Below are 26,673 nucleotides of genomic sequence, written 5' to 3' on the forward strand. Positions count from 1 at the left end.
CCTGTACCACTCTTCCTGGGGTTTGTTGTCCCCAGGTCTCTACCCAAACTGTTTGCCCTTCTGGTAACTGTGGTAATTCTCTCACTCGATGGCAGCTGTTGTAGTCATCTCTCTGTGCAAGTTTAACCTTTTGGTCTAAGTTCTTGAAGTTATCAGTGTAGAACCACTCTGGTATAAAATTAGTCTTGATTTCTGGTGTGTTTGTATGTACTTTTCTCCCAATTAACAGCTCAGCTGGACTTAAGCCACACCATGGGAGGGGTGTTGCTCTATGACTGAGAAGGGCCTTGTATGGATCACTGGTGTGTTCCAGTATACCTTTTACAGTCCTCACCATTCTCTCTGCTAATCCATTGGCTTATGGATAGTGGGTGCTTGTTGTGATGTGTCTAAATCCATAAGCTTCTGAAAACTCCAACATTTCCCCTGAAGCAAACTGTGGTCCATTGTCTGTAACCATTGCTGCTGGAATTCCAAACCTAGCAAACATAGACTTGAGGTGCGAAATAACACTTGAGGATATTGTAGTGTTTAATTTCTACACTTCCACAAATCTTGAAAAGTAATCTACCACTAGGAGGTAGCTACAGCTGTTCAATTCAAATAAATCTGAGGCTATACGTTCCCATGGATAGCTAGGTAGGAAGTGTTAATCAAGGGTTCTCGGCTTGGGGGAGTACTCTTTTGACACACTGGACATGACTGTACAAATCTTTCAACAGCCGTGGAGACTCCTGGCCACCAAACTGAAGAACACACGTAATCTACATCGTTGGATTCCTTGATGTCCATGGTGTATCTTTTCTAGGATCATTTGCTGCATACTTGCGGGTATCACAATTCTAGACTGATACAAAAGTAATTTGTCACTGAGGGTGAGGTCTCCACAGAATCTCCAGTAGTCTTTCATGTGCCTACTCAGTTCACTTCTTGCCGGCCATCCAGTCTTACAATATTCAATAAGTTTGGAACAAACCTGATCCGTGACTTGAGCTCTGCTGTAACTGTCTAGGCGGTCGGAGCTAGCTGGAAGAGCTGCTATAACAGATTGGATGAACTGTTCAACTTCAGTAGAATGTCGGCTAATCAGACTGCTTGGCTTTGTAGATGGGGCTCGTGATAGTGTGTCCGCAGTGTATAACGTTTTCCCAGGGACATGGTGTATAGTATACTGAAACCTTGTCTGGCGAAGTCTGAACCTCAGCACTTGTGGTGGGAGCAAATCCAAACTCTTTTTCCTCAAGAGTGGCACAAGAGGCTTGTGGTCAGCTTCAAGGACGATTTCTTTGCCAATGATAAATTCTGCAAACTTTTCCATATCCCATGTGAGGGCCAAGACTTCCTTTTCTATTTGAGCATAACAGGTCTCTGCTTCACTTAAAGCTCAGGAAGCAAAAGCCATTGGTCGCCAATCATGTTGCTGTTGTAACAAGACTGCTCCAAGGCCATATGCAGAAGCATCAGTACTGATTTTAGTGTTTGCTTCGGTGTTGTAGAGGGCAAGAACTCTAAGTGAAGAAATCTCATCCTGCAAAGCCTTAAAAGCATCAGTATGGACTGTGCTCCATGTCCAAGCTACTTTGGAGCTAAGTAGTTCCCTTAGTGGCTTAGATATGTGAGCAATATTGGGAGAAAATTTACTCATCTGGTTTGCCATTCCCATAAATCTTCTGAGTTCAGATACCAAAGATGGAGGCTTCATGTTCTGTATTGCAGCGGTCTTCTTTGGGTCTGGTGATATTCCATTACTTTCAATGACATGGCCTAGGAAGGTAATACACGATTGGTAAAACTGGAATTTACCTTCATTAAGTGTAATCCCTGCAGCTTGTAATCCCTTGAGAGTGGCCTGTAGTCTTGTGTCATGTCCTATTCTATCCTTTCCAAAAACTAGTACGTCATCCACATGGCATAGCACCCCCGGGAGGCTGGACAGGACCTCATTCATGCGGCATTGAAATATCTCAGGGGCACTAGAAATGTCTAATGGCAGCTTATTAAAACAAAACCGTCCATAAGGGGTGATGAAAGTGGTTAGTAGCTTAGACTTGTCAGCTAAAGGAATTCGCCAGAACCCACTATTGGCATCAAGTTTGCTAAAATCTTTTGCACCAGATAGTAGAGCTAGTGTAGTATCTACCTTCGGCATGGGGTGAACCTCACGTAACACTCTTTCATTTAGTGGCTTCAGGTCGACACAGATTCGAACAGCTCCTGGGTCCTTACGAACAACTACCATTGCAGCACACCAGGGTGTCGGTTCTTCTACTGGGGATATAACTCCCAGGCTCTCCATTCACTCTAATTCCCTTTGTATGTTTGAGCGTAGTAGTATAGGTATGTTCCTTGGTGCGCTTAGAGAGAATGGTTGACTGTTTGGCTTAAGCTTTATTTCATATTCCTGTGCAAAAGTTCCTAGTCCGGTGAACAGTGACGGATACTGTGAAATTATATTATTTTTAATAGCATATATATTTTGGATCAAATTAAGTTCTCTAATAGTTGGCAAACCAAGGAGATTATTTTTCAAGCCTTTAACAATGAACACATCTTGAGTAGAAGTCTTTCCCTTGTAGCTCATTGTTAAGCTGGTCTTCCCAAGCAAGTTCAGTGGAGTCTGATTGGGACCAAACAAAGACAATTCAGCATTCTTCAGAGGTGTTGCAATACCTAGGGATGTCCAGGTAGTATCAGAAAGTGCTGTAACTTCTGCACCCGTGTCGACCTTAAAGGTTACTGTTTTGTTTCTGACATTAACATCTATCTCCCAGACTTTGCTCGGGCCATCCAAGGTGTCAAGGTAAGCAACATCAGTTGTTGTGCCATGTGCTTTTGAGGTCATTTCTTGGAGGCTTCTTGTGTTACCTGCAACTGTATTTGACAGGCACTGGCTGCTGAGGTGTCCTTTTCTGTTACAGCGGAAACACAGAGCTTCTTTAGTGGGACACAAATGTTGGGGGGTGGGAAGTTTTTTCCACAACGTATGCACAATCTAATATTTTGTTGCATTGGTGCTCCTGCAGGAATGGCTGGAAGTTTTCTCCTAGGCGCTTGTCTGACCACAGAATCTAATGCTCCTTCTCCTTTATAGGGCTTTCTCAAGGTTTCCTGTTGCTCCTTTATGGCTTCTCTCTGACGTACTAGTCTTTTGGCCTTGTCGAGAGTCAGCTCCGGTTCCATCTGGAGGGGTTCAGAGAGGGAATTATCTCAAATTCCGACCATAAGGTGGTCGCATATCAGTTCATCTTTCATGTTTTTAAAGTTGCACCAATTGGCTAGATGATGTATCTCAGCAATAAACTCTTCCAATGGTTTGTCAGATAACTAGTTTCTCTTATTGAAGCGAGCGTGTTCAAATATGACGTTCTTTCGCACTTGAAAATAGTTTCCATCACTTTTCCGTACTTTAGTGTGTTCTCTACTGATATCCTTGTGGTATCCAGTATTTCTTCCGCTTCATCCCCTAAGCAGTACAGAAGGGTGCCGACTTGGTGCTCCTCGGCTTGGTCCGTCGGCCCTGACGCTAGGCAAAACTGTTCAAAATGCCGTTTCGATTTCAGCCATTCCTCACTGTTTTTGAAACAGAATGATGCTGGGGGTTGCAGTTGAAGGTTCACGGATGGCATCGCAACTGACGTGACTTTCTTCTGGCGCCATGTGATGATGGCACATGCTCAAAGATCTTATCTCAAGATAACGCACACCATACAATTACATACCGAATTATCAATACATGTTTTACACACATACAGTTGCAATATAATATGTTGAGTCCATGTTACAAACCACATGAACCTGAGCTCTGTGAGAAATGGTAATCTATAGTCACAGACATCAAGCAATCACCACAGTTTAACGTCAATAGATGCTACTTTATCATCACTTATGAGAAAAACAATGTACAACTTCATGTATTTGCTGATGCCAGCACCAAGGCCTATGGCGCTGTAGTATTTCTCAAGCTACAACAGGAGTCTTCATTTGTTATGGCAAAAACTCGTGTTGCTCCACTCAAGCATCCAACCTTACCTCACTTGGAGCTCATGGCTGCATTGACAGTTACACATCTGGCCAAATTTATTGTTGATTCCTTACAACTGCACAACACCCCTATTATTATGTGGACTGACAGCCAGATTGTGCTATACTGGATACATAGCAAGAAGACCCTTCCACAGTTTGTTTGTTCCTGAGTAAGTGAGATTCACAATGTACTGCTGTCAGCTTCCTGGAGATTTTGCTCAACCAATGACAACCCAGCAGACCTTCTGACAAGAGGTATTACTTATGATAAGCTACAGTCTTCCTTGATGTGGCTTAAGGGCCCACCTTGGTTATTGTCTGATAACCTTTAGCCAGAGTGGAAGCCTACCGAAGCCCTTCAGCTACAAGTTTCATTAGTGGAAGCCGAAGAGACTGCTCAACCAGAGACACAAAGTACTACCTCTATGGAAGACACTGGCCTTCACTGTATTCTTGATGTTTCAGCATACCACAGCCTATCACGACTCCTCAATATTACTGCACATATTTTAAGATTTGTGAGAAATGTAAGAAAGCCATCCATCAAGTACTCAGGTCCTATTTCCCCTGCAGAGCGTACAAAAGCTAACTTGAAATGGATCCAAACTGTACAACAGCAATCATTCCCTGCCGAAATCCAGAACATCAGTTCCCAATCAAGTCGATTACCTTTAGTTCGTCAACTCCGTTTATTCATAGACAAAGGTGGACTCATTTGTTGTGGCGGGAGGATTCATAATGCTCCAGTCTCTGAACTGGTGAAATTTCCTTACTTACTACCAGCCAAACACCCGTTCACCAGAATCATTGTCTATCAGTCCATGAGAAACGTCTACATGCTGGAGTGACCTTGACATTGACAGCCATCAGACAGAGCTACTGGATTCCTGGCGCAAGACAGTTGATACGGAAACTTCTTAGACATTGTGTGATTTGCAGGAAGACTGAATGAAAGCCATATCAAACACCAGACCCACCTCCCCTTGTCAAGTGTAGAGTTCAAGAGACACAGCCCTTTGAAGTGACTGGTGTGGATTTCACTGGTGCCTTACACATGTAAAGTGTGTGTGCCTCTTTACTTGTGCAGTGACCAGAGCCATGCATCTTGAGATAGTAACTGACCTCACTACCGAGAACTTCCTACAAGCCTTCAGGAGATTCAGGAGTCGCAAGTCTTTTCCCAGGGTTATGTTATTGGACAATGTGTTCTCTTACTTAGCAGCTGCCAATGAACTCAACAAGCTGTTCAGTTGCAAGATCATACTAGGTGCTTTAAGTTGGAAGGGAGTTACATGGAAGTTCATCCCAAAGCGTGCCCCCTGGTACAGGGGATTTTGGGAGTGGCTTATCGGATTAACCAAGGCTTCCCTTAAGAAGGTGCTTGGAAGATCGTATGTGAGTCTACTTGATCTACAAACAATAATCGTAGAAATCAAAGCCATTCTCAGTGACTGTCCTTTAACATATGTCTCCTCTGACCTTAAGGACCCAGACCCACTCACTCCAGCACACTTGCTGTATAGTAGGAGGATTGTTCCTCTCCCACACCAAATAACTGAAGGAGATGAGATTAATGACCCTGATCACGGCTCCAACTCAGAAGTGAAAGAAAGAGCAAGAACCATAACAGTATTTTTGAACAACTTCTGGAGAAGATGGAGGACAGAGTACCTCACATCCCTCAGGGAATTTCAAAAATAATATCATGCAACACTTATTCTTGCAAGGTGACAAATCGTAATGTTAAATTTCCTCACATAAATTTATCACTCATTATAATAGGTGTTTGCATGCGACATGAATATCCTGATCACCTGATAGATTCTTGTAAGCATTCGAGCATTAATCGGATGGCTGCTGGTTCAAGGCTGCCCAGGTCCACTCGGATTTTTTCCCCTTTCACCACCTTTTCAAACATACTTTATCTAACAACTTTAAACAGGCTGTAGGACCAGATGTCCTACAGACCTTCAGCACTTGTGCTGTAAAGCCTTAATAAATAAATTTTAAAAATTTAGTGTGAAAATAGGAATGTTAGCCATGTTTCTTTGTATCTGCGATGAATTTATGCAGGTGCCTGAAGTCACCAGTATATAGCAGGGCAGCTGTCCAACAATGTTTGATGAAAAACACATGTTGTGTAAAGGAACAAGCCATTATAAATAATTAGCAAGCTGGTTTTGTACATAGCTGGTTGATCCAACACAACAGTTTTTTAGGTGCTAAAGACAAACAAAACTCCATATGATGAAATATGTTGCAAATTTTAATGCTATGCAAGATTAAACTTCCCACAAGAAACACCAGCTATACCATATTATTGAACTGCATGAAGGATCAACACTGGTACTAGTACACTGGTTATATAACTATACGATATTTCTATTGTTTCCTACTTTCTACCACTTGGATCCGTAATTACACTTTTGTTTACTTTCTGTTATAGCATAGGGTAAGATAATTGTTAGTTCATTGTGTACGTAAACTAATTAAAAACAGCCAAGCTCTAAAAAAAGGTGCGGCCCCCAAAAAGGCCATGGTGAAAAAAGATGTGAAATCCAAGGTGGCAGCCAAGAAATGGCTGTGATGATAGGTTAATGGTTACATTTTAATAACGACAATTCAGGTGAATTTGGTGCCAAGACCAAGCGGCACAAAATTCACCTGAATTGTCGTTATTAAAATGTAACCATTAACCTACCATCACAGCCATTTCTTGGCCGCCACCTTGGATTTCACATCTTTTTCACCATGGCCTTTTTGGGGGCCGCACCTTTTTTTACAGCTTGGCTGTTTTTGATTAGATATCACTTCTTTTTGTATTTTGTATACTGCAAAGTCAGCCTATGGCTGGCTTTGGCGCTTTTTTAACCCATGTGTTTTTCTCTTTACAACAGGAAGAAGAAAAGAACTTAAAGAAGATTTTTAATACTTCAATTATTTTTGATTTTATTAGTAATTATACAAATTATATACATATATTTATTACATGCCCATTATTCCCCACAGGATATTTTTTGCAGCTGATCTCTCTACTGGGTGACTTGAAATGTAGCTGAACTATATACAGGATGGTTTCTTTGTAGCTGAACTCTTTACAAGGTGACTTCTTCTAGCTGAACTCTCTATGGGGTAATTTCTTTGTAGCTGAACTCTCTACAAGTTGATTTGTGTGTAGCTGATCTCTCTACAGGGTGATTTGTTTGTAGCTGAACTCTCTATAAGTTGATTTGTGTGTATCTGGTCTCTCTGTAGGTTGATTTGTTTTAGCTGAACTCTCTACAGGGTGATTTGCTTGTAGCTGAACTCCTTACATTGTGTCTAGTTTCTAGCTGATCTCTCTACAGGGTAATTTGTTTGTAGCTGAACTCTCTATAAGGTGATTTGTTTGTAGCTGATCTCTCTGCAGGTTGATTTGTTTTAGCTGAACTCTCTACAGGGTGATTGCTTGTAGCTGAACTCCTTACATTGTGTCTAGTTTCTAGCTGATGTCTCTACAGGGTGATTTTTTGTAGCTGAACTCTCTACAGGGTGATTTGTTTCTAGCTTATCTCTCTACAGGTAGATTTGTGTTGATTTGTTCATTGCTGATCGCTCTAAAGGTTGATCTGTTGTAGCTGAACACTCTGCAAAGTGTTTTGTTTGTAGCTGATCACTCTAAAGGGTAATTTGTTTGTAGCTGAACTCTCTCTACAGTGACTTGTGTGTAGCTGAATTCTGTGTAACTGAATTCTCTAGAGAGTGACTTAATTGTAACTGAATTCTCTACAGGGTGCATGACTTGTTTATAGCTGAACTTTTTTCAGTGTGACTTGTAATGTTCTGAATCTCTATAGTGATATATTTGCTTAACTCTCCACATGGTGACTGTCTTCTTGCTGAACTGTCTATAAGATTAACTGTTTGCAGCTGAACTCCCTACAGAATAACTTGTGATGCAATAAAATTCTATAATGGAGTAAATAAATTAGCCGAATGCTCTATTAGGGTGACTGTTCTATTAGAGTATCTCGATCTCGCATTTGCTACACGGAGTTGGCTTTCGAATCATAACTCAGTGGTTTGTAATCCGATTCTTCTGTACTACTGCAAGAACTTTCTATGAAGATTATTCCAGCTATACACCGATTTTCAGCTCATTGCTGTAAGCGGTTTGCCTAGTAGGCGTGAAAACTAATACTTTTTTATTCCTAAAAATCGATCGCATAATTGTGACACAGGTTGGGTTTTGTGTCATATCTCCGTGGTCTTTATCTCGATTCCTTTCAAACCACCAAAAGGCACTCCTACGATGGTTACTCCATCTACATAGCAATTTCCAACTCATTCCATGAAGCGGTTTACCCTGTAGGCGTGACAACAAATCGATCTTGTTTTACGCGAATAATCGGTCATAACTCCTGAACCATTCATCAGATTTGTACCAAGTTTGAAGCTAGGATTCGCCGTTGGACTCCCTTTCTGTGTGCCAAATTTCAAGGCGATCGGAGTACGCGTTTGCTTGTTATAGCAATTTTTACAAGTGTGCGAAAAGACGAAGGAAAAAAAACGAAGGAAAAAAAACGAAACTTTGGCAGCTCGTATCTCGGAAATGGCTGGAGCGATTTCCTTCAAATTTGGAATGTAGACTCCCCTGGCTGGCGGGCAACTGTGTAGCAAATTTGGTTCTAATCAGATAAGTGATCACCGAGATACAAAGATGTGAAAATGACGTTTTCGTTCTTCCTGTCAATAAACTCACGGGTGTGGCGCGCCGGCTACTTGGGCCGCACGACACACTACCGTGTGTCTTGATCACACTAAAATCACGAGTTTGTGTTTTATATATGTAGTCCACAAGGAAATGGCAATAGCCACTGACAGAGGTGGATATGAATATGTCTTTGTTGATCCTCCATCAGACCTACTGGTGTGTAAGATTTGTCAATGTCCCAGTAGAGAACCTCATCTTAGCAAATGCTGTGGGCACACATTTTGTAAGTCTTGTCTTGAGGGAATGAAGAAAGCAGCTACTGTTATTTCTGCTGCTTGTCCAATATGTCGTGAGGAAGAATTCATTACCTTTGCCAACAAACAAGCTGACCGAACCATCAGAAGTCTCCATGTGTACTGTACTAACAAGAAGAAAGGATGTGAGTGGCAAGGTGAAGTGAATAACATTATCAATCATCGCAAAAAGAGTGATGGTTGTCCATTTGAAGAAGTCACCTGCTCCAATATTTGTGGAAAAACCTTACAACGACAAGATTTGACCAATCATGTTGAATATGAGTGTTCACATCGTAAGGCTACCTGTCAGTATTGCCACATCACAGGACAACATCAGTCTATTGAAGGCGAACACAAGCAACAGTGTCCCAAGTTTCCCATCACCTGTCCCAACAAGTGTGAGGTCGGTAGTGTCCCAAGAGAAGTTATAGAAGAACACATAAAGATGTGCCCACTGGAGCTAATCCAGTGCGAGTATCATGTGGTGGGCTGTGAGGAGAGGATGACACGTAAGAATCAGAAGGAACATAACAAAGAAAAGATGGAAGAACACTTGTCCTTCACCACACATCAGCTCACTAACACTAATCATAAAGTAGCTAGTATTCAACTTGAAGCAGTAGACTGTAAAGAGGAGCTAATGCTAAAGATTTCACAAACAAAAAGTGACCTTGCAATGTACGAACAAAAGTTAGCAGTTATGATGGAAGGTCACGTAGCTACTCAACAAAAAACAAGGAAAGCTGTGCATGAAGATGTAGTGACCCAGCAGTTTGAAAGTGTTACACAAGACCTAACAAAATCCCGGCAAGAAATTTCCTGTAGCACTCATAAATCCATCTATCATTGCAGCTTGATATACTTGTTATTGTTATCCTTTTTTGTAGTGTTGCTGGCTTGGTTTATTCATTATGAAAAGAGCAATGTAATGAGTGAACTTGTAACTGTAAAAGAACAGATGAAAGGCATTGAAGAAGAACTAAGTATGTTCAAGAAAGAAGTACTGAGAACTAAAGATAAAGTTACTCAGAAGCTCAGTAACACAACACTGATACCTTGTCAGAATGATGGAACTTGTGCAGATGGAATGAACATGAACAGTTGTGCTTTTTTAGCTGGTTTCAATGGAACAAACTGTGAGAATAACATAGATGAATGTGCACTGATGCCCTGTCAGAATGATGGAACTTGCACAGATGGAATTAACATGCATAGATATACTTGTGCAGCTGGTTTTACTGGTACAGATTGTCAGATAAATATAGATGATTGTGATCCTTATCCTTGTAAAAATGGAGGGACATGCACTGATGGAGTTGATGGATTCATTTGTGAATGCAATCCAGTGTACTCTGGCACTGACTGTTCTGGTAAGTACATGCACAAGTTCTCTGTTGCTTTTAAACTACTTTTAGGTTGTGCCATGTTAAACTGTGAGCAGTGCAAAGAAAGTGATAAGAATGAGATGGGAGAGTGCACAGAATGTGCTGGAATGTTTGTACTCAATGAAGGCACTTGCAAAAATAGTGAGCTTATATTTTTTAATTCCTTATTTTAACTGCATGCTTTGCATAGACTGTGGTATTCCAAATTGTATTGTATGTAATGTGGTGACTAACAAGTGTGAGCAATGTGAAGAAGGATATGGTATTGATGAAAGTGAAGGCAAGTGTGAAGGTGAGTGATTGATCTGTGTACATCCTCTTTGTTGTATTTCACTACTTGATCTGCTACAGAAGAAACACCTAAGGTGGAAGGTCACAATGATGATGGACTTAGTGCAGGGTCTATTGGGCTACTCATATTGATCCTTGGTACAATAGCAATCATTGTTATATTTATATTCAATAAGCATCAGAAGCATAAAATTACTGAAAAAAAATTTCAGAGTGGTAAGATTCATAATGGTGTATTTCATAATACCAATAATACATATAGTTACAGTGCATGGGCGTAATATGGAGTATCCAGGGGCGGATCCAGGACCTGTCAAGAAGAGGGGCACAAACAGGCAAGTTGTAGGTGGTTAGGGAGAGCCAGATCCCGTTGAAGCAGCAAATAATACACCTCTTTGTAGTATGCACTGTTGATTTATACCATTTTGGCCTTTGCAGATATATTTGTGAAGTCTTTAAAGCTGTTTAAAAGGCTGTGAATGTCTTAAACAACAGCAACACGATAATTATTTTAGAGGCGCTTAGTACGCACAAAGGTGCTTAGCGACAATTTCATAGCCAATTTGACTTTGGTTTACTTTAGTTTCAGGTAAATTCGTAATCAATGCTAGTAAAATGTGTATATTTTCGTGAGTTTTATAAGCTGGCATAAAGTTTGTATTTTAATCAGAAGTATGGCTCCTCCACAAGAAGGGGGGACATTTGTCCCAAATTCCCAATCCTGGATCCAACAGCAGTATCATACAGTACAAGAGGAGAGGGACTGGTCGTTCAATAAGCACCAGAAGCATAATATTGCTGAAAATAAATTTCAGAGGGGTAAGATTCATAATGTTGTATTTCATAACTACCAATAATACATGTAGGTACAGTATACGGGCAGGATGCAGAGTATCATACAATGTCAGAGCAAAAGCAGATGGGCTGGCCAGTCAAATGGTTTGGGCGGAGGCGGACTCCCAGGCGTCAGACTTGACCAACTACGTAGTTGACCAGCTTGAACTATATTACTTCCATGCAATCATGTGTTATCTATGGACAATCATATATTTACACTTGCTTGTTACATTACAGATGCTGTTGTTGAAAATGCAAGGCATGAATAGATACCTACAGTGTATATAGTCAGGGTTGTAAGCCGTTTAAAAAAGGTCCTTTTGGATAAAAGCATGAAACTTGGTAAAAAGTTCGTCTGTATGACAAAGATTATTTTTCAATAGGGAGCCACCTCAGACTTGACCTTTGGTGACCTTTACAAGCAATTTTATGTTCAGAAACTGTCCATTCTGTCTCTATTTCATGTTTATATGATCCACTATCTACAAACTTGGTGTCAAATTTAAGCTCTTTCCTTAAAGAATCAGTTGGTTTTTACAGAAAGGCCATAACTTAATTGGTTCTAAAGTTACAATGATTTGAATGGTAAAACATTCCACTATTTCTCCTTCCCATGCACAAGCTTAAAATTAATATGGTTTACTTTTTAAATACTTCTGCTGTATGAAAATTTACCATGTTAAATAGGCATGATACTTAGGGATAGGTCAATGAACTACCATGGGCCCGGTACATACCCAGGTTATAATCTGCATGGTGGGATAATGTACAAGGTCCTATTTGTGTGAATTTTACTACAGTGGAAAGTCAGTTTTCTGAACATTTGATTACCTGAACAACAAAGTGCACATGCACGTGACTGCTCAATTATAAGTGTATATTTTCTTGGGGTATATAAATAAGGCTCTGAATAATATAAATCAATGGATGTTTGATTTTACGTACTATTTATACAAACATCTTTCCCACAATTGATAATCGACTCTCCACTGCAACTGAAACTTAATTGATTCACAAAAATAATGTTACTGTTTTCGTATGAATTCATTTTGACTATGACTTTTGGATTACTAATTTTTTATCAAGACATGTTGATTGTGTTCTGTAGTTTGTGATTGCAAGAGTTTCTACTGTAGACTATTAAATTCCTATATATAATTATTTGAATTGACCTCTCTAATCCAACGCCTCTAGCTGTAATACTGGATTACCTCTGTATTGCAACACTGGCTGTTTGTTGCACCAATGAGACTTAGTCTGTTTGATATTGCCATGCCCTTGATAACCCAACATCCCCACACAGTTTTTAGCTCTGCATTGAGGTTATACCGTAGTTGTTTAGCACTTCTATATACGTATACATGTGTAGCATTGGTCTCTTTATTCAATGTCATTTTAAAGTATAGTGTATGCAGGTATTGTATTATAATTTCATATTATGGGAGAGCTGTAATGGGTGATCACTACATATGCTATAATCCAGTGCATTCTAGAGAGCCAATTACGTAAGATTGACACTTTGCTCATACATATACTATAGCTATGTACTGGTCATGATACAGGTTTAAAATCAAAAGATTTGTCTAAAGTAGTGTGATTTTATATAATATGTCGTACATTTTAAAAAAATTGTTTGGAATGTAGAAACTTAGACTTAATTCTTATCTAATCCAAAACAGCCAAGCTGTAAACAAAGAGTGCGGCCCTGAGAAAGTCTATGGTGGAAAAAGATGTGAAATCCAAGTGGCAGCAAGAAATGGCTGTGTTGGTAGGTTAATGGTAAAACTTTTAATAACAACAATTCAGGTGAATTTGTGCCAAGACCAAGCGGCACAAAATTCATCTGAATTGTCATTATTAAAATTTTTACCATTAACCTACCAACACAGCCATTTCTTGGCCACCACTTTGGATTTCACATCTTTTTTCACCATAGACTTTCTCAGGGCCGCACTCTTTTTTTAAAGCTTGGCTGTTTTGGATTAGATTTCACTTCTTTTTGTATTTGTATAACATATCTTTTTTTCTTTACCACAGGAAGAAGAGAGGATGAAGCAGATGTTACATAGTTTAAATATTTCTGATTTTATCAGTAAATGTACAAATTATATATATATATATATATATATATATATATAATACATGTATTTATTACAGAACTCTCTACATGGTGGTTTCTTTGTAACTGAACACTCTACAAGGTGACTTCTTCTAGCTGATCTTTCTACAGGGTGAATTGTTTGTAGCTGAACTATCTACAAGGTAACTTCTTCTAGCTGATCTCTCTACAGGGTGACTTGTTTGCAGCTGAACTCTGTACATGATGGTTTCTTTGTAGCTGAACTCTCTACAAGGTGACTTCTTCTAGCTGAACTCTCTACAGGGTGATTTCTTTGTAGCCGAACTCTCTACAAGGTGATTTCTTCTAGCTGATCCCTCTACAGGGTGATTTGTTTGTAGCTGAATTCTCTACAAGTGATTTATTTGCAGCTGAACTCTTTATATGGTGGTTTATTTGTAGCTGAACCCTCTACAAGGTGACCTCTTCTAGCTGATCTCTCTACAGGCTGATTTGTTTACAGCTAAACTCTCTACATGGTAGTTTCTTTGTAGCTGAACTCTCTACAAGGTGACTTCATCTAGCTGAACTCTCTACAGGGTGATTTCTTTGTAGCTGAACTCAAATCACCCTGTAGAGAGATCAGCTACAAAGAAACCACCACATAAAGAGTTCAGCTGCAAATAAATCACTTGTAGAGAGTTCAGCTACAAACAAATCACCCTGTAGAGGGATCAGCTAGAAGAAGTCACCTTGTAGAGAGTGCAGCTACAAAGAAACCATCTTGTTTCTATTTGAACTCTCTACAGGTGATTTTTTTGCAGCTAAACTCTCTACATGGTGGTTTCTTTGTAGCTGAACTCTTTACATGATGGTTTCTTTGTAGCTGAACTCTCTACAAGGTGACTTCTTCTAGCTGAACTCTCTACAATGCAACTTCTTCTAGTTGATCCCTCTACAGGGCGATTTGTTTGTAGTTGAATTCTCTACACGGTGATTTGTTTGAGGCTGAACTCTCTACATGGCGGTTTCTTTGTAGCTGAACTCTCTACAAGGTGACTTTTTCTAGCTGAACTCTCTACAGAGTGATTTCTTTGTAGCTGAACTCTCTACATGATGGTTTCTTTGTAGCTGAATTCTCTACAAGGTGAATTCTTATAACTGAAATCTCTATAGGATAATTTCTTTGCAGCTGAACTCTCTGCATGATGGTGTCTTTGTAGCTGAACTCTCTACAAGGCAGGGGTGGATACAGGGGGGGGTCAAAGGGGGCTCTTGACCCCCCCTCCAAAAATTTTTAGTATACCAAGATCGAGATACTCTAATAGAGCAGTCACTCTAATAAAGCAGTCACAGTATTAGAACAGTGTGTAGTGAGCTATTTAAGGATTTTTATGTACTTTATCAGCTATAAATGCGTGGTTGGTGAGGTGGGCAGCTATTGTCAGCTGGCTGTGACCTTTTTTTTTTTTGGTCTCACCTTATCAAACAGAGACAATGTAGTGCCTCAGTTCATTTTTGACCCCCCCTTTCTATAAGTCTGGATCCGCCCCTGCTACAAGGTGACCTCTTCTAGCTGATCTCTCTACAGGGTTATTTGTTTCTAGCTGCATGAACTCTCTACAGGGCGATTTGTTTGTAGCTGAATTCTCTACAGGGTGATTTGGTTGCTGCTGAACTCTCTACATGGTGGTTTCTTTGTAGCTGAACTCTCTACAAGGTGACTTCTTCTAGCTGATCCCTCTATAGGGTGATTTGTTTGTAGCTGAACTCTCTACAAGTGATTTATTTGCAGCTGAACTCTTTATGTGGTAGTTTCGTTGTAGCTGAACTCTCTACATGATGGTTTCTTTGTAGCTGAACTCTCTACAAGGTGACTTCGATCTTCTAGCTGAACTCTCTACAGGGTGATTTCTTTGTAGCAGAACTCTTTACATGATGGTTTCTTTGTAGCTGAACTCTCTACAGGTTGATTTCTTTGTAGCTGAACTCTCTACAAGGTGACTTCTTCTAGCTAAACTCTCTACAGGGTGATTTCTTTGTAGCTGAACTCTCTACATGATGGTTTCTTTGTAGCTGAACTCTCTACAAGGTGACTTCTTCTAGCTGATCCCTCTACAGGGTGATTTGTTTGTAACTAAACTCTCTACAGGGTGATTTCTTTGTAGCTGAACTCTCTACAAGGTGACTTCTTCTAGCTGATCCCTCTACAGGGTGATTTGTTTGCAGCTGAACTCTTTATGTGGTGGTTTCTTTGTAGCTGAACTCTCTACAAGGTGACCTCTTCTAGCTGATCTCTCTACAGGGTGATTTGGTTCGAGCTTAACTCTCTACAGGTGATTTGTTTGCAGCTAAACTCCTTACATGGTGGTTTCTTTGTAGCTGAACTCTCTACATGATGATTTCTTTGTAGCTGAACTCTCTACAAGATAACTTCTTCTAGCTGATCCCTCTACAGGGCGATTTGTTTGTCTCAGTAGTTGAATTCTCTACACGGTGATTTGTTTGTGGCTGAACTCTCTACATGGCGGTTTCTTTGTAGCTGAACTCTCTACAAGGTGACTGTTTCTAGCTGAACTCTCTACAGGGTGATTTGTTTGTAGCTGAACTCTCCACAGGATTTTTTTTTTTTCCCGGGCTGGATGGACTGCCCTTGCCTACCACCCCCAGCACAAAGAAAGCACGTGCTGGACAACTGAATAAAAAGGACCAGATTGCTAAAAGTTTAAAAGTCCCTGTGCTCATCAATGCGGCCCATCTCAGGAGAGGCATCAGAGGAGCGATGCGAGATGGACCTACTTCCACGTATGCACATTGTAGCTGACCGAAGTAGAGAAAAAGACAATGTGCATCGGATAAAAGCCAGAGTCTGACTGTAACTAGTAGAGCCGCGGCGAGATAGATGGTCAGCCAAACGACGGTAGAAAACTATTGCCTCCCTTCCCATACCTCCAGTGGTCGCAAACACAAGGGGAGTAAAGGAGGCCTGCTCAACCTCTCTGACACGGTCACCATACTCACGTTTCTTCTGTGCCTCGTGACTCTCCACAGGATGGTTTCTTTGTAGCTGAACTCTCTGCAAGGTGACTCGCTTGTAGCTCAACTGTCTAAAATATTAACTGGTTGCTGTTCAACTCCCTACAGCATAACTTGCAATGTAATAGAAATCTATAATGGAGTAAGCCATGAACTAGGTGAATGCTCTATTAGGGTGACTGTTCTATTAGAGTATCTCGATCTCGCATTTGCTACACGGAGTTGGCTTTGGAATCATAAGTCAGTGGTTTGTAAACCGATTGTTCTGTACTACTGCAAGGACTTTCTACGATGACTATTCCAGCTACATACCAATTTTCAGCTCACTGCTCTAAGCGGTTTGCCTGGTAAGAGTGGAAATTATTCGTATTTTTTTTCACGAATCTCGATCGCGCAATTGTTACACACCTTCGGTTTCATGTCATATCTCTATGATCTTGATTTCGATTGTTTTCACACCACCAAAAGGCACTCCTACAATGGTTGATCGATTCATAAACCGATTTTCAACTCATTCCATGAAGCGGTTTACCTTGTAGGCGTGACAACAAATCGATCTTGTTTTACGCGATTAATCAATCATATCTCCTGAACCATTCACCGACGTTGCACCAAATTTGATAATAGGATTCGTCGTTGGACTGCCTTTATGTGTGCCAAATTTCAAGGCGATCGGATTACGCGTTTGTGTTTTATAGCAATTTTTTAAAGTGTGCGAAAAGACGAAGAATAAGAAGAAAAAGACGAAGAAATAAAAACGAACTTTTGGGCACTCGTATCTCGGAAATGGCTAAGGGGATTTTCTTCAAATTTGGTATGTGGGGTGGCCTACCTGGCGGGCACCTCTGAAGCAAACCTGGTTCCAATCGGAAGAAGGATCACGGAGTTATAAAGGTGTGAAAATCGCGTTTTCTTTCTTACTGTCAATATACTCATGGTATGGCGCGCCGGTTCTTGGGCCGCACGACACTACCGTGTGTCTTGATTACAGTGTAGTTTATTGTGTAATGTCAATAAGCTTGCAATAAAATCTGTAGTAAAGAAATTGGTATTGTAGTTTTATTTTGAATAGTATAAATTGGCTGAATTATTAAATTCATATTTTGCGAGTGTTTTCACTAATGAAAATTTAACCAATTTTCCAGCCCTGGATCCGGGAGCTTCGGTACCAAAGTTGGAAAACATAACAATAACTGCTTCATTAGTATTTGATGAATTGAATAGGCTAAAAACAGATAAATCTCCAGGTCCAGAGGGTTGGCCTCCACGTATATTCAAAGAATTTTCTGACCAACTATCAGTTCCACTGTCCATTTTATTTAATAAGTCTTTCCAGTCTGGTGTTCTGCCATCGGAATGGGAAATTGCTTTTGTTACCCCTATTCATAAGAAAGGAAGTAAACATCTTGCATGTAATTATAGACCTGTCAGCCTTACATCTACAGTAGTTAAGGTTATGGAATCCATTATTAAAACTAATATACTAGAACATCTGAACTCCAATAACTTGTTGACATCCCACCAGTTTGGCTTTTTAGAGGGCCATTCATGCACTACCCAATTACTTCATGTTATGGATATTTTAACAAAATCACTTGATTGTGGAGTACCTGTTGATGTTATTTACATGGATCTGCAGAAAGCTTTTGATAGTGTGCCACATAAACGTTTGTATAAGATTGAACACTATGGAATTACAGGCAACCTTCTTAGATGGATTGATAGATTTCTATCCAATAGGAGACAGCGCGTTGTTTTAAACGGGGAAAAATCATGTTGGCAAGATGTGAAGAGTGGTGTTCCACAAGGATCAATTCTAGGACCTCTTCTCTTCCTTATTTACGTAAATGATATGCCGAAATCCATCTCAAGTCATGTGTTTTTATTTTTATTATTATTATTATTGGGGGTACAGGTAAGGAGGCAAAGCCTGTAAAAACCTGATCTATACAATCAAACTACTACAAAAATAACTATACAATATCATACTGGTAATCATAATAAAATCTATCTAGGTGTGTCTTAAACAAATTGGTTGAATGAACATTAACTGAGTCATATGGGAGTCCATTCCAATCATTTATAATTCTTACTGAATAAAAGTGACGGCGTGGCAAGCAGGTAGCGTGTGGTTTATAGATCTTTAAATCATGACCTCTTGTTATAGAAGATGATCGAAGGGTAAATAAAGATGAGCTATCCATGTCCAGCATGTTATGAAATAGTCTATATGTGTAAATTAAGTCCCCTCTACGACGTCGATATCTGAGAGATGGTAAGTTTAGGTGGTTTAATCTGTCAACATATTGCAAGTCTTTAATTTCGCTCACTAACTTGGTAGCTCTTCTTTGAATTTTTTCAACTGATTTTGCAGATGATACCAAGCTTATACGAACCATTTCTACTTTGGCAGACCATGTACAACTCCAAACTGATTTAGATGATCTAGCCAAATGGTGTGATGTGTGGCAATTGAAGTTCAATGTTACTAAATGTAAAGTGATTCACTTTGGTCGAGCCACACACAGCTTTGGAGGCTACTATCTTAATGGTGTCTCATTGGACTCAGTTAATTGTCATAAGGACTTGGGTATTATATTTGATGCGAATTTAAAGTTCCACCAACACGCTTCTGAAGTAGCTATGAAAGCGAACAGGGTATTGGCTTGTATGAAAAGAAGCTTTATTGATTTGAATGAATTTGTACTATCACGGTTGTATAAATCAATGGTTCGACCAATATTAGAATACGGAAATGTAATTTGGGGACCCCATTATGTATTAGATCAACGTAAACTTGAGGGTGTGCAACGGCGTGCTACAAAACTAGTACCATCTTTAAGAGACAAGTCTTACATAGATCGGCTGACATCAATGAATTTACCATCTCTTTTGTACAGGCACAGACGTGGTGACTTAATATTTCTTTTCAAGATGTTGAACGATTACTTCAATCTGGATCACTCCAACTTTTTTACTTTCTCCCACAATACACAAACTAGAGGTCACGCATATAAATTACTTAAGCCACCTGCCCACCTTTCATGTCGGGTCAACTATTTTGGTACTAGAGTAATTAATGATTGGAACAATCTTGCGAGTGATATTGTAGGAAATTCTTTATTAAATAATTTTAAATCAGCTATAGATAATTACTTTTATGACTATAGATTTATGTTAATGTAATAATTATATTCATAGTTAATTTTTGTTCATTGCATCTAATTTATGTATGTATATGTATGTAATTGAATGGGTGTACAGGCTTCTAAGCCTCAACCCAAATCACATCATAATCATAATCATAATCATAATCATAATCATAAAAAGTATAAATACCACTAGCCAAACAACCTTATAGCTAATATCTACATGAGTACCCAGACTGCTTTTTGCCTTTTGTATTTTGGTCAGGGAAAAATGGTCTGGTGTTACTCCAATAGCCATGACCATTTCAACCGTGTCCTTGACTAAGGAAATCACATGTAAATCTATCAAATTTCTGAATAGTATATATAGAAAATTTCCCTCACTGTATGCCATGTGTCCTTGACTTAGGAAATCTACGTATATCTCATGTAAATATATAAATGTCAAAATTAATTTCTGAATAGTATAGAAAATCTCACTGCATACCATGTGTCCTTGACTGTGGAATTCTTATGTAAATGTCAAATTTCTGAATAGTATAGGAAATCTCATTGCATGTCATATGTCCTTGACTAAGAAATCTCATGTAAATGTCAAATTTCTGAATGCTAGGAAATCTAACAATGTGTCAAATGTTTGCCAGAGGAAATGTCCCGACACATGAAATTTCCAATGTTTTAGGAAATGTCACAACAGTCCAGGCACTACTATAAGAGGTATACTAGCTAGATATCTGCAACTTTGCAATACTTTCCCCAGGGCAGCCAAGAACATTTAGAGGGCCTGGATAGGCCTGCGCCTATTATGCCGGCATAATCGTGAGAATAATAGGTCACCAATTTCGTGAGAATAATTTCGGAATAATAGGATGATTACAGGAATAATTTTAGAATAATCGGACGACCACGGGAATAATCGGTGGAATTAGGGGGCATGTCTCTTCTTGATTACCTAGAAGAATGAGTTAAGCTACTACAAATGATATAAAGCTGACAGTAGTGCTGGCTGAAAAACCTCTAAAAGATCGATATACTCTAATAGAACGTTCAAATACTCTAATAGAGCAGTCAGATCGTTTCATGTTAATAATCTGCAGCCAGCATCAGGGATATAACTGCATGATTATCTGCAATTCTGAAACTTGTACATCTTATACCAGTGTGTCTTCTTCAAGTCTTTGAGCATTATTATCTACCTAACTTAGTAGCTATATAGTATAGTTACAACATATTATTATAATACACTAATAATTAAATACACTTGAATTATTATTGTAGATAGCTATTCTAAGTCAGCTGTAGCTATTATGGATAGAAAAATGATGTGTAAGGTGGAATATTTCATATTATGGCTATTAATAATTCGGATAAAAATACTTATAGTAGGCATTCCAGACCGATTTTTAAATTTTGGAAAAACGGGCTTTTTTATATGCTCAATAGATAGAGTATTGTTTGTCGATCTCAGAAATATATAGTTTGTTGGGCTGGAATTAGCTACTTTGGCATGCACAGTGCTTAAAAACTGAAAAAAGGTACATTTTTTCTCCAGGGCTCCCCATACATTTTACAAGGAAAAACTGCACAATTGAATCAGGAAGCCATCTAGCAATCTGGACTATCTTGAAACTGCAGTTGCTCCTAGCTGCAAATTTGTACATGTAATGAGAGTACTTACCAGTAGATCTTGTTGAAGTTGCAGATGCTGACATTTTTAGAATTGGACTACAATCATTATTGTAATTGTGTTACATGTATTCGGGCAAATCTGAGCACACCAGCAGGGCTGACTGCTCAGTAATAATAATAATCATAATCAGAGTAACTTCAGGTCTTATTGGATCTCAGCGATCTTTGTATGCTTTGTGGTGAGCAAATATGTTTCACCTACTCAGGGCCGCCCAGAGAAATTGAGGGGCCCAGGGCAAAGAGTTAAAGTGGGGCCCTTGACCCAAGTTGTAAGGTGAAGACCAAAAAAAAGGTCACAACCTGCTGGCAATGACAATAACTACCCATCACCAACCATATCTCCTTATCTATAAGCTTGCTATACTACTCCTCTGAAGAATACTGTGACTGCTCTATTAGAGTATTTAGATCTGACTGCTCTATTAGAGTATATCGATCTTTTAAATAGGTATTCATGGGGCCTCCTGGGGCCCCTTTCAGGCTGGGGCCCGGGGCAAAATGCCCCAGTTGCCCCCCCCCCCTGTGGGCGGCCCTGCACCTACTGCACACTTCTCAATACAGTGGTGTATACCCATAGGCAAGTGGCTATCTCAAGTTGGTAAAAACATCAAGTTAGCAACTTATAAAGGTAAACAACTAAAGTGGAGGTGCCACAATGATGCAACAATACCTAAGGTGGAATTGTGGTTTCAATTATGGCATTGTTATGCTGACTTTGAAGTGGTTTATACTTTTGAGCTGATGACACAGCCATCAGAAAATTGCTCTGGAGCTGAAAATCGCTAATCCTAGTGAAGTAACTACGCACTTTAAAGTAAGCACCAGTGACTACCTTCCACCCGACAGTACGTTTTTTAAAGTTTTAAAGTATTCTACATACATTACAAGGTTTGAAAAGATTAAAAACAACACATAACTTACTTATATGTAACGCGCATGATAAAACTAAGATTTTCATGATGATCAGCGTGTGGACAAACCCCACAGCGATTTTCATCCTCATTGGAGCTCGGACGACGGAACAATCCCAAGTTAAACACGAGTTGTCATTTGTGCCTGGGTTCTATTGGGGAATATACGGAGAATTTTTTTATTAAAAAATCTCGGATACTGGAATGCCTACTTATTAAACCAGGCGCACGCCCACAGCCGGCCTTTGGCCGGCTGTGGGCGTGCGCCTGGTTTACTGAAATTGTTTTCGTAAAAGTTATCTACCTATCTACCTATGTTTGTCCGTACGCACCCACGTGAGCAAAATCGTTTAATAACGGTAAAAGCAGCTTTTACGTAAGAAGTAAAAGTGAAATGAAGTCTGTATTAAACTTTTGCACAGATGAACTTTGCTCTGAGGTGGTTTCTTTTCGGTGGACTGAAATACGGGTGTGGTGACTTTCCTCAGACTACCTTCCCCTTGAGGTTTTCAGGCATTTAACAACTGAAAAACAACGGTGCAGGCCTCGTACACTACCAGGGATAGCCTATCGCTTCGAGTTGAAAGGGGACATATCCCTTACGTACGCGAACGAAAATGAAGAGTAGCTTTGAGGCTTTGTCGAGAGAATTTGTGGGAAAAAACACGTTAGTCACACTATAAAACAGTTTAGAAGATAGTTTTGTGCGTAATATGTTGGTAAAAGCGGTTTATTTAACAAACGCTTCCTTAGCAGTGCATAGCAACGTAATTGAACAAATTACGAATATTTCGTGAATTACGAAATACGAGAAATAGCTAATTATATTATTGCACAACCCAAACTACCCTATTGTAAAGTAGTAATACATAGTTGGTTAATTCATAGTAGTATATACTGTCTATAGTTATTCCAGATGAGTTAGCTAGCTGCATGGCGCCTGGTTTTTAGAAGTAGCACAACATCAACTTGTTTTTTATTTATTGTTAATCAGCAGGACCCTCCAGGGGTATAATGCTGATGTGCAATTACATGTGTACAATTTCCATTAGTTACTTAACTATATAAGTATGTACAATTACGACAAGTTACTTAATTATATACATATGCTACCTGCTTGCCACGCCGTCACTTTTATTCAGTAAGAATTATAAATGATTGGAATGGACTCCCATATGACTCAGTTAATGTTCATTCAACCAATTTGTTTAAGACACACCTAGATAGATTTTATTATGATTACCAGTATGATATTGTATAGTTATTTTTGTAGTAGTTTGATTGTATAGATCAGGTTTTTACAGGCTTTGCCTCCTTACCTGTACCCCCAATAATAATAATAATAATAATAATAATAATAATGTACAATTACAATAATAAACTATAAAAATATATACAATTACGATAAGTTACTTATAGCAGCATCTTGAAACTAAGCGACTAGCCGGCTACAGATATAATTTATACTGAATGAGAATAATTATAGAATAATAGGCTGGATACAAGAATAACAAAAAGAATAATAGGGGAAGTTTTTGGGAAATTCTGGAAAGAATAATAGGTAAAATTTTGAGCATAATAGGCTCAGGCCTAGTATTTATAGACGCCATAGAATTATTTCAGAGCTGGATTTCAGAAACACTTCAGTCAAACAATCAATGTATTGCCCCCCCCCCCCTACCCCTCGGGCGTAAGTGGGGCTTTACAGGGGAAACTGACACGAAACTGCTGCCCCACTATGGGGCATTTGACGATCGTTCAGTAAGCACCCAAATATTTTTTGTTGTAACTTCCTTCGCTATGTCAAATCCCGAGTAAATCCCGCGTTGCAACTGGGGCCAACGGTGGGGATTTGACACGATAGGTTTTCCCTACTATGGGGCATTTAACATTCGGCTGTGTCAAATCCCCACCATAGCCCCATATATGCCCGAGGGGGGGTAGTGGGGCAATACATTGATAGGTGCATAATTCAATAATTTATATTTGTAGTAGGCATTCCAGTATCCGAGATTTTTTAATTAAAAAATTCTCCGTATATTCCCCAATAGAACCCTGGCACAAAATGACAACTCGTGTTTAATTTGGGATTGCTCCGTCGTCTGAGCTCCAATGAGGATGAAAATCGCTGTGGGGTTTGTCCACACGCTGATCATCACGAAAATCTTAGTTTTATCGTAGGCGTTACATATAAGTACGTTTTGTGTTGTTTTGTAATCTTTTCAAGCCTTGTAACCTATGTAGAATACTTTAAAACTTTAAAAAACGTACTGTCGGGTGGAAGGTAGTCACTGGTGCTTACTTTAAAGTGCGTAGTTACTTCACTCGGGTTAGCGATTTTCAGCTCCAGAGCAATTTTCTAATGGCTGAGTCATCAGCTCAAAAGTATGAACCACTTCAAAGTCGGCATAACAATGCCATAATTGAACCACAACTCCACCTTAGGTATTGTTGCATCATTGTGGCACCTCCACTTTAGTTGTTTACCTTTACAAGTTGTTAACTTGATGTTTTTACCAACTTGAGCCTATATGGGTATACACCATTGTATTGAGAAGTGTGCAATAGGTGAAGCATATTTGCTCACCACAAAGTATACAAAGATTGCTGAGATCCAATAAGACCTGAAGTTACTCTCATTACATGTACAAACTTGCAGCTAGAAGCAACTGCAGTTTCAAGATAGTCCAGATTGCTAGATGGCTTCCTGATTCAATTGTGCCATATTTCCCTTTAAAATGTATGGGGAACCCTGGAGAAAAATGTACCTTTTTTCAGTTTTTAAGCACTGTGCATGCCAAAGTAGCTAATTCCAACCCAACAAACTATATATTTCTGAGATCGGCAATCAATACTCTATCTATTGAGCATATAAAAAGCCCGTTTTTCCAAAATTTAAAAATCGGGCTGGAATGCCTATTTGTAGCGCCGGGTGTGCGTGTTCTAGGTAGTGCATGCCCAGTTCATTAATTAAATTAATGGGTGGAGCTCACCAGTAGTGATAGTAAAAATTTTACGAAGATCATAGCAAATCTAGCTGGAAAATTACCCATGGATGTGTCTAAAGGTTTTAATGCTTTGCCGAAAGTATCTAATTTTGAAGCAGCGGCTGAATTCTCTCAAGCAGAGAACGCAGAGGAATATTAGAGTTGATGCTTATTGTACATATGTCAGACCAATTTTGGAGTACGCAGCTTTTGTTTGGTCCCCCTATACCAACATTAACATTAACAAATTAGAATCTGTTCAAAGGAGAGCTGCTAGATATGTGATGTCTGATTTTAACAGATACAGCAGTGTTAGTGAAATGTTATCAACTTTACAGTGGGACAGCTTGAAGAAAAGACGAGATGTTCAGTCTCTATGTGTCCTTTATAAAATCTTAAATGGTTTAATAGATGTTTCACTTCCAGAATGTATGATTAAAAACTCTCTTATCACTAGAGGTCACAACAAAAGATTTGTTACAATATCTTCAACGGTTAATAGCTATAAGTACAGTTTTTTTCCACGAGTAGTCCCTCAGTGGAATGCTTTACCAAGTGTCACTGTCAATGCACCAACTCTACAACAATTCTCTACACTTGTACACTAGTGATCTCTTCAATTACTTAATTACTTATCCTTAATTAATTTACTTACTTAATTACTTATACTTAATTAATTTACTTACTTATTTACTTACATTCTAATTTAATTTGTAACTAATCATTGTACTATGCTCATGCATATGAGTCTTACAATTATAAAATATAATAATAACGCGAGATAGAACACTGAAATTGAGGCTAAATCTGGAGAACGAACAGTAGAACGAAAGCTCCTCTTTTGGGACAGCATTGTTTTTTACCTTGCCTCTGCCATTTTGGGATTAAGTGTCTCTAACATTGTAGTCGACTTTCTGAGACCAGAACCAAACACCGTCACGTGTTTTACTCCATCCTATTATACCATTAACCAAGCTAATTATGTCAATAACTTCTGCAACAGTTTACAGAAAATTTTTCACTCAGTCTGGTAGCCCATGGAGTTCTCTTACTTGTTCCACAATATCTATGGAAAATAACTTTAATAAAAATCATAATATCCCATATCCCCCCAACTTCAATAACACTCCAGCTAAAAGCACCGAACCTGCAATCGGTGCCTCTACATGTGCCTGCGGTAATCATATATGAAATGGAAACAAAGGTATTTTAACTGCAAAAAACATAAAATAAATAATATACATTGATCTTTAAATCCCAATCCATAAGACTCCAAATAAAAATAATCCACAGACCCCACAACCGAATATATTCAAA

At 39.1% G+C, this 26,673-nt stretch overlaps 2 protein-coding genes across 3 annotated transcripts in view; both read left to right on the forward strand.

The window, feature by feature from the left end:
* LOC136263396 (uncharacterized) overlaps positions 1–11,803 on the forward strand; it is a 34,401-nt gene extending 22,598 nt beyond the window's left edge. For both annotated transcript variants that reach the window (XM_066057910.1, XM_066057909.1), the window contains 7 exons: positions 8,856–10,382; positions 10,428–10,538; positions 10,588–10,689; positions 10,749–10,904; positions 10,951–11,023; positions 11,359–11,507; positions 11,555–11,803. In XM_066057910.1, the coding sequence (XP_065913982.1) occupies positions 8,856–10,382; positions 10,428–10,538; positions 10,588–10,689; positions 10,749–10,904; positions 10,951–11,023; positions 11,359–11,507; positions 11,555–11,664 (2,228 nt within the window). In that variant the 3' untranslated portion in view covers positions 11,665–11,803. The remainder of the gene's footprint in view (positions 1–8,855; positions 10,383–10,427; positions 10,539–10,587; positions 10,690–10,748; positions 10,905–10,950; positions 11,024–11,358; positions 11,508–11,554) is intronic.
* LOC136265140 (uncharacterized) overlaps positions 1–26,673 on the forward strand; it is a 142,017-nt gene that overhangs the window by 105,597 nt on the left and 9,747 nt on the right. The window lies entirely within an intron of this gene.

Source organism: Dysidea avara, chromosome 8 (assembly GCF_963678975.1).
Source record: "Dysidea avara chromosome 8, odDysAvar1.4, whole genome shotgun sequence".
Lineage (NCBI taxonomy): Eukaryota > Metazoa > Porifera > Demospongiae > Dictyoceratida > Dysideidae > Dysidea > Dysidea avara.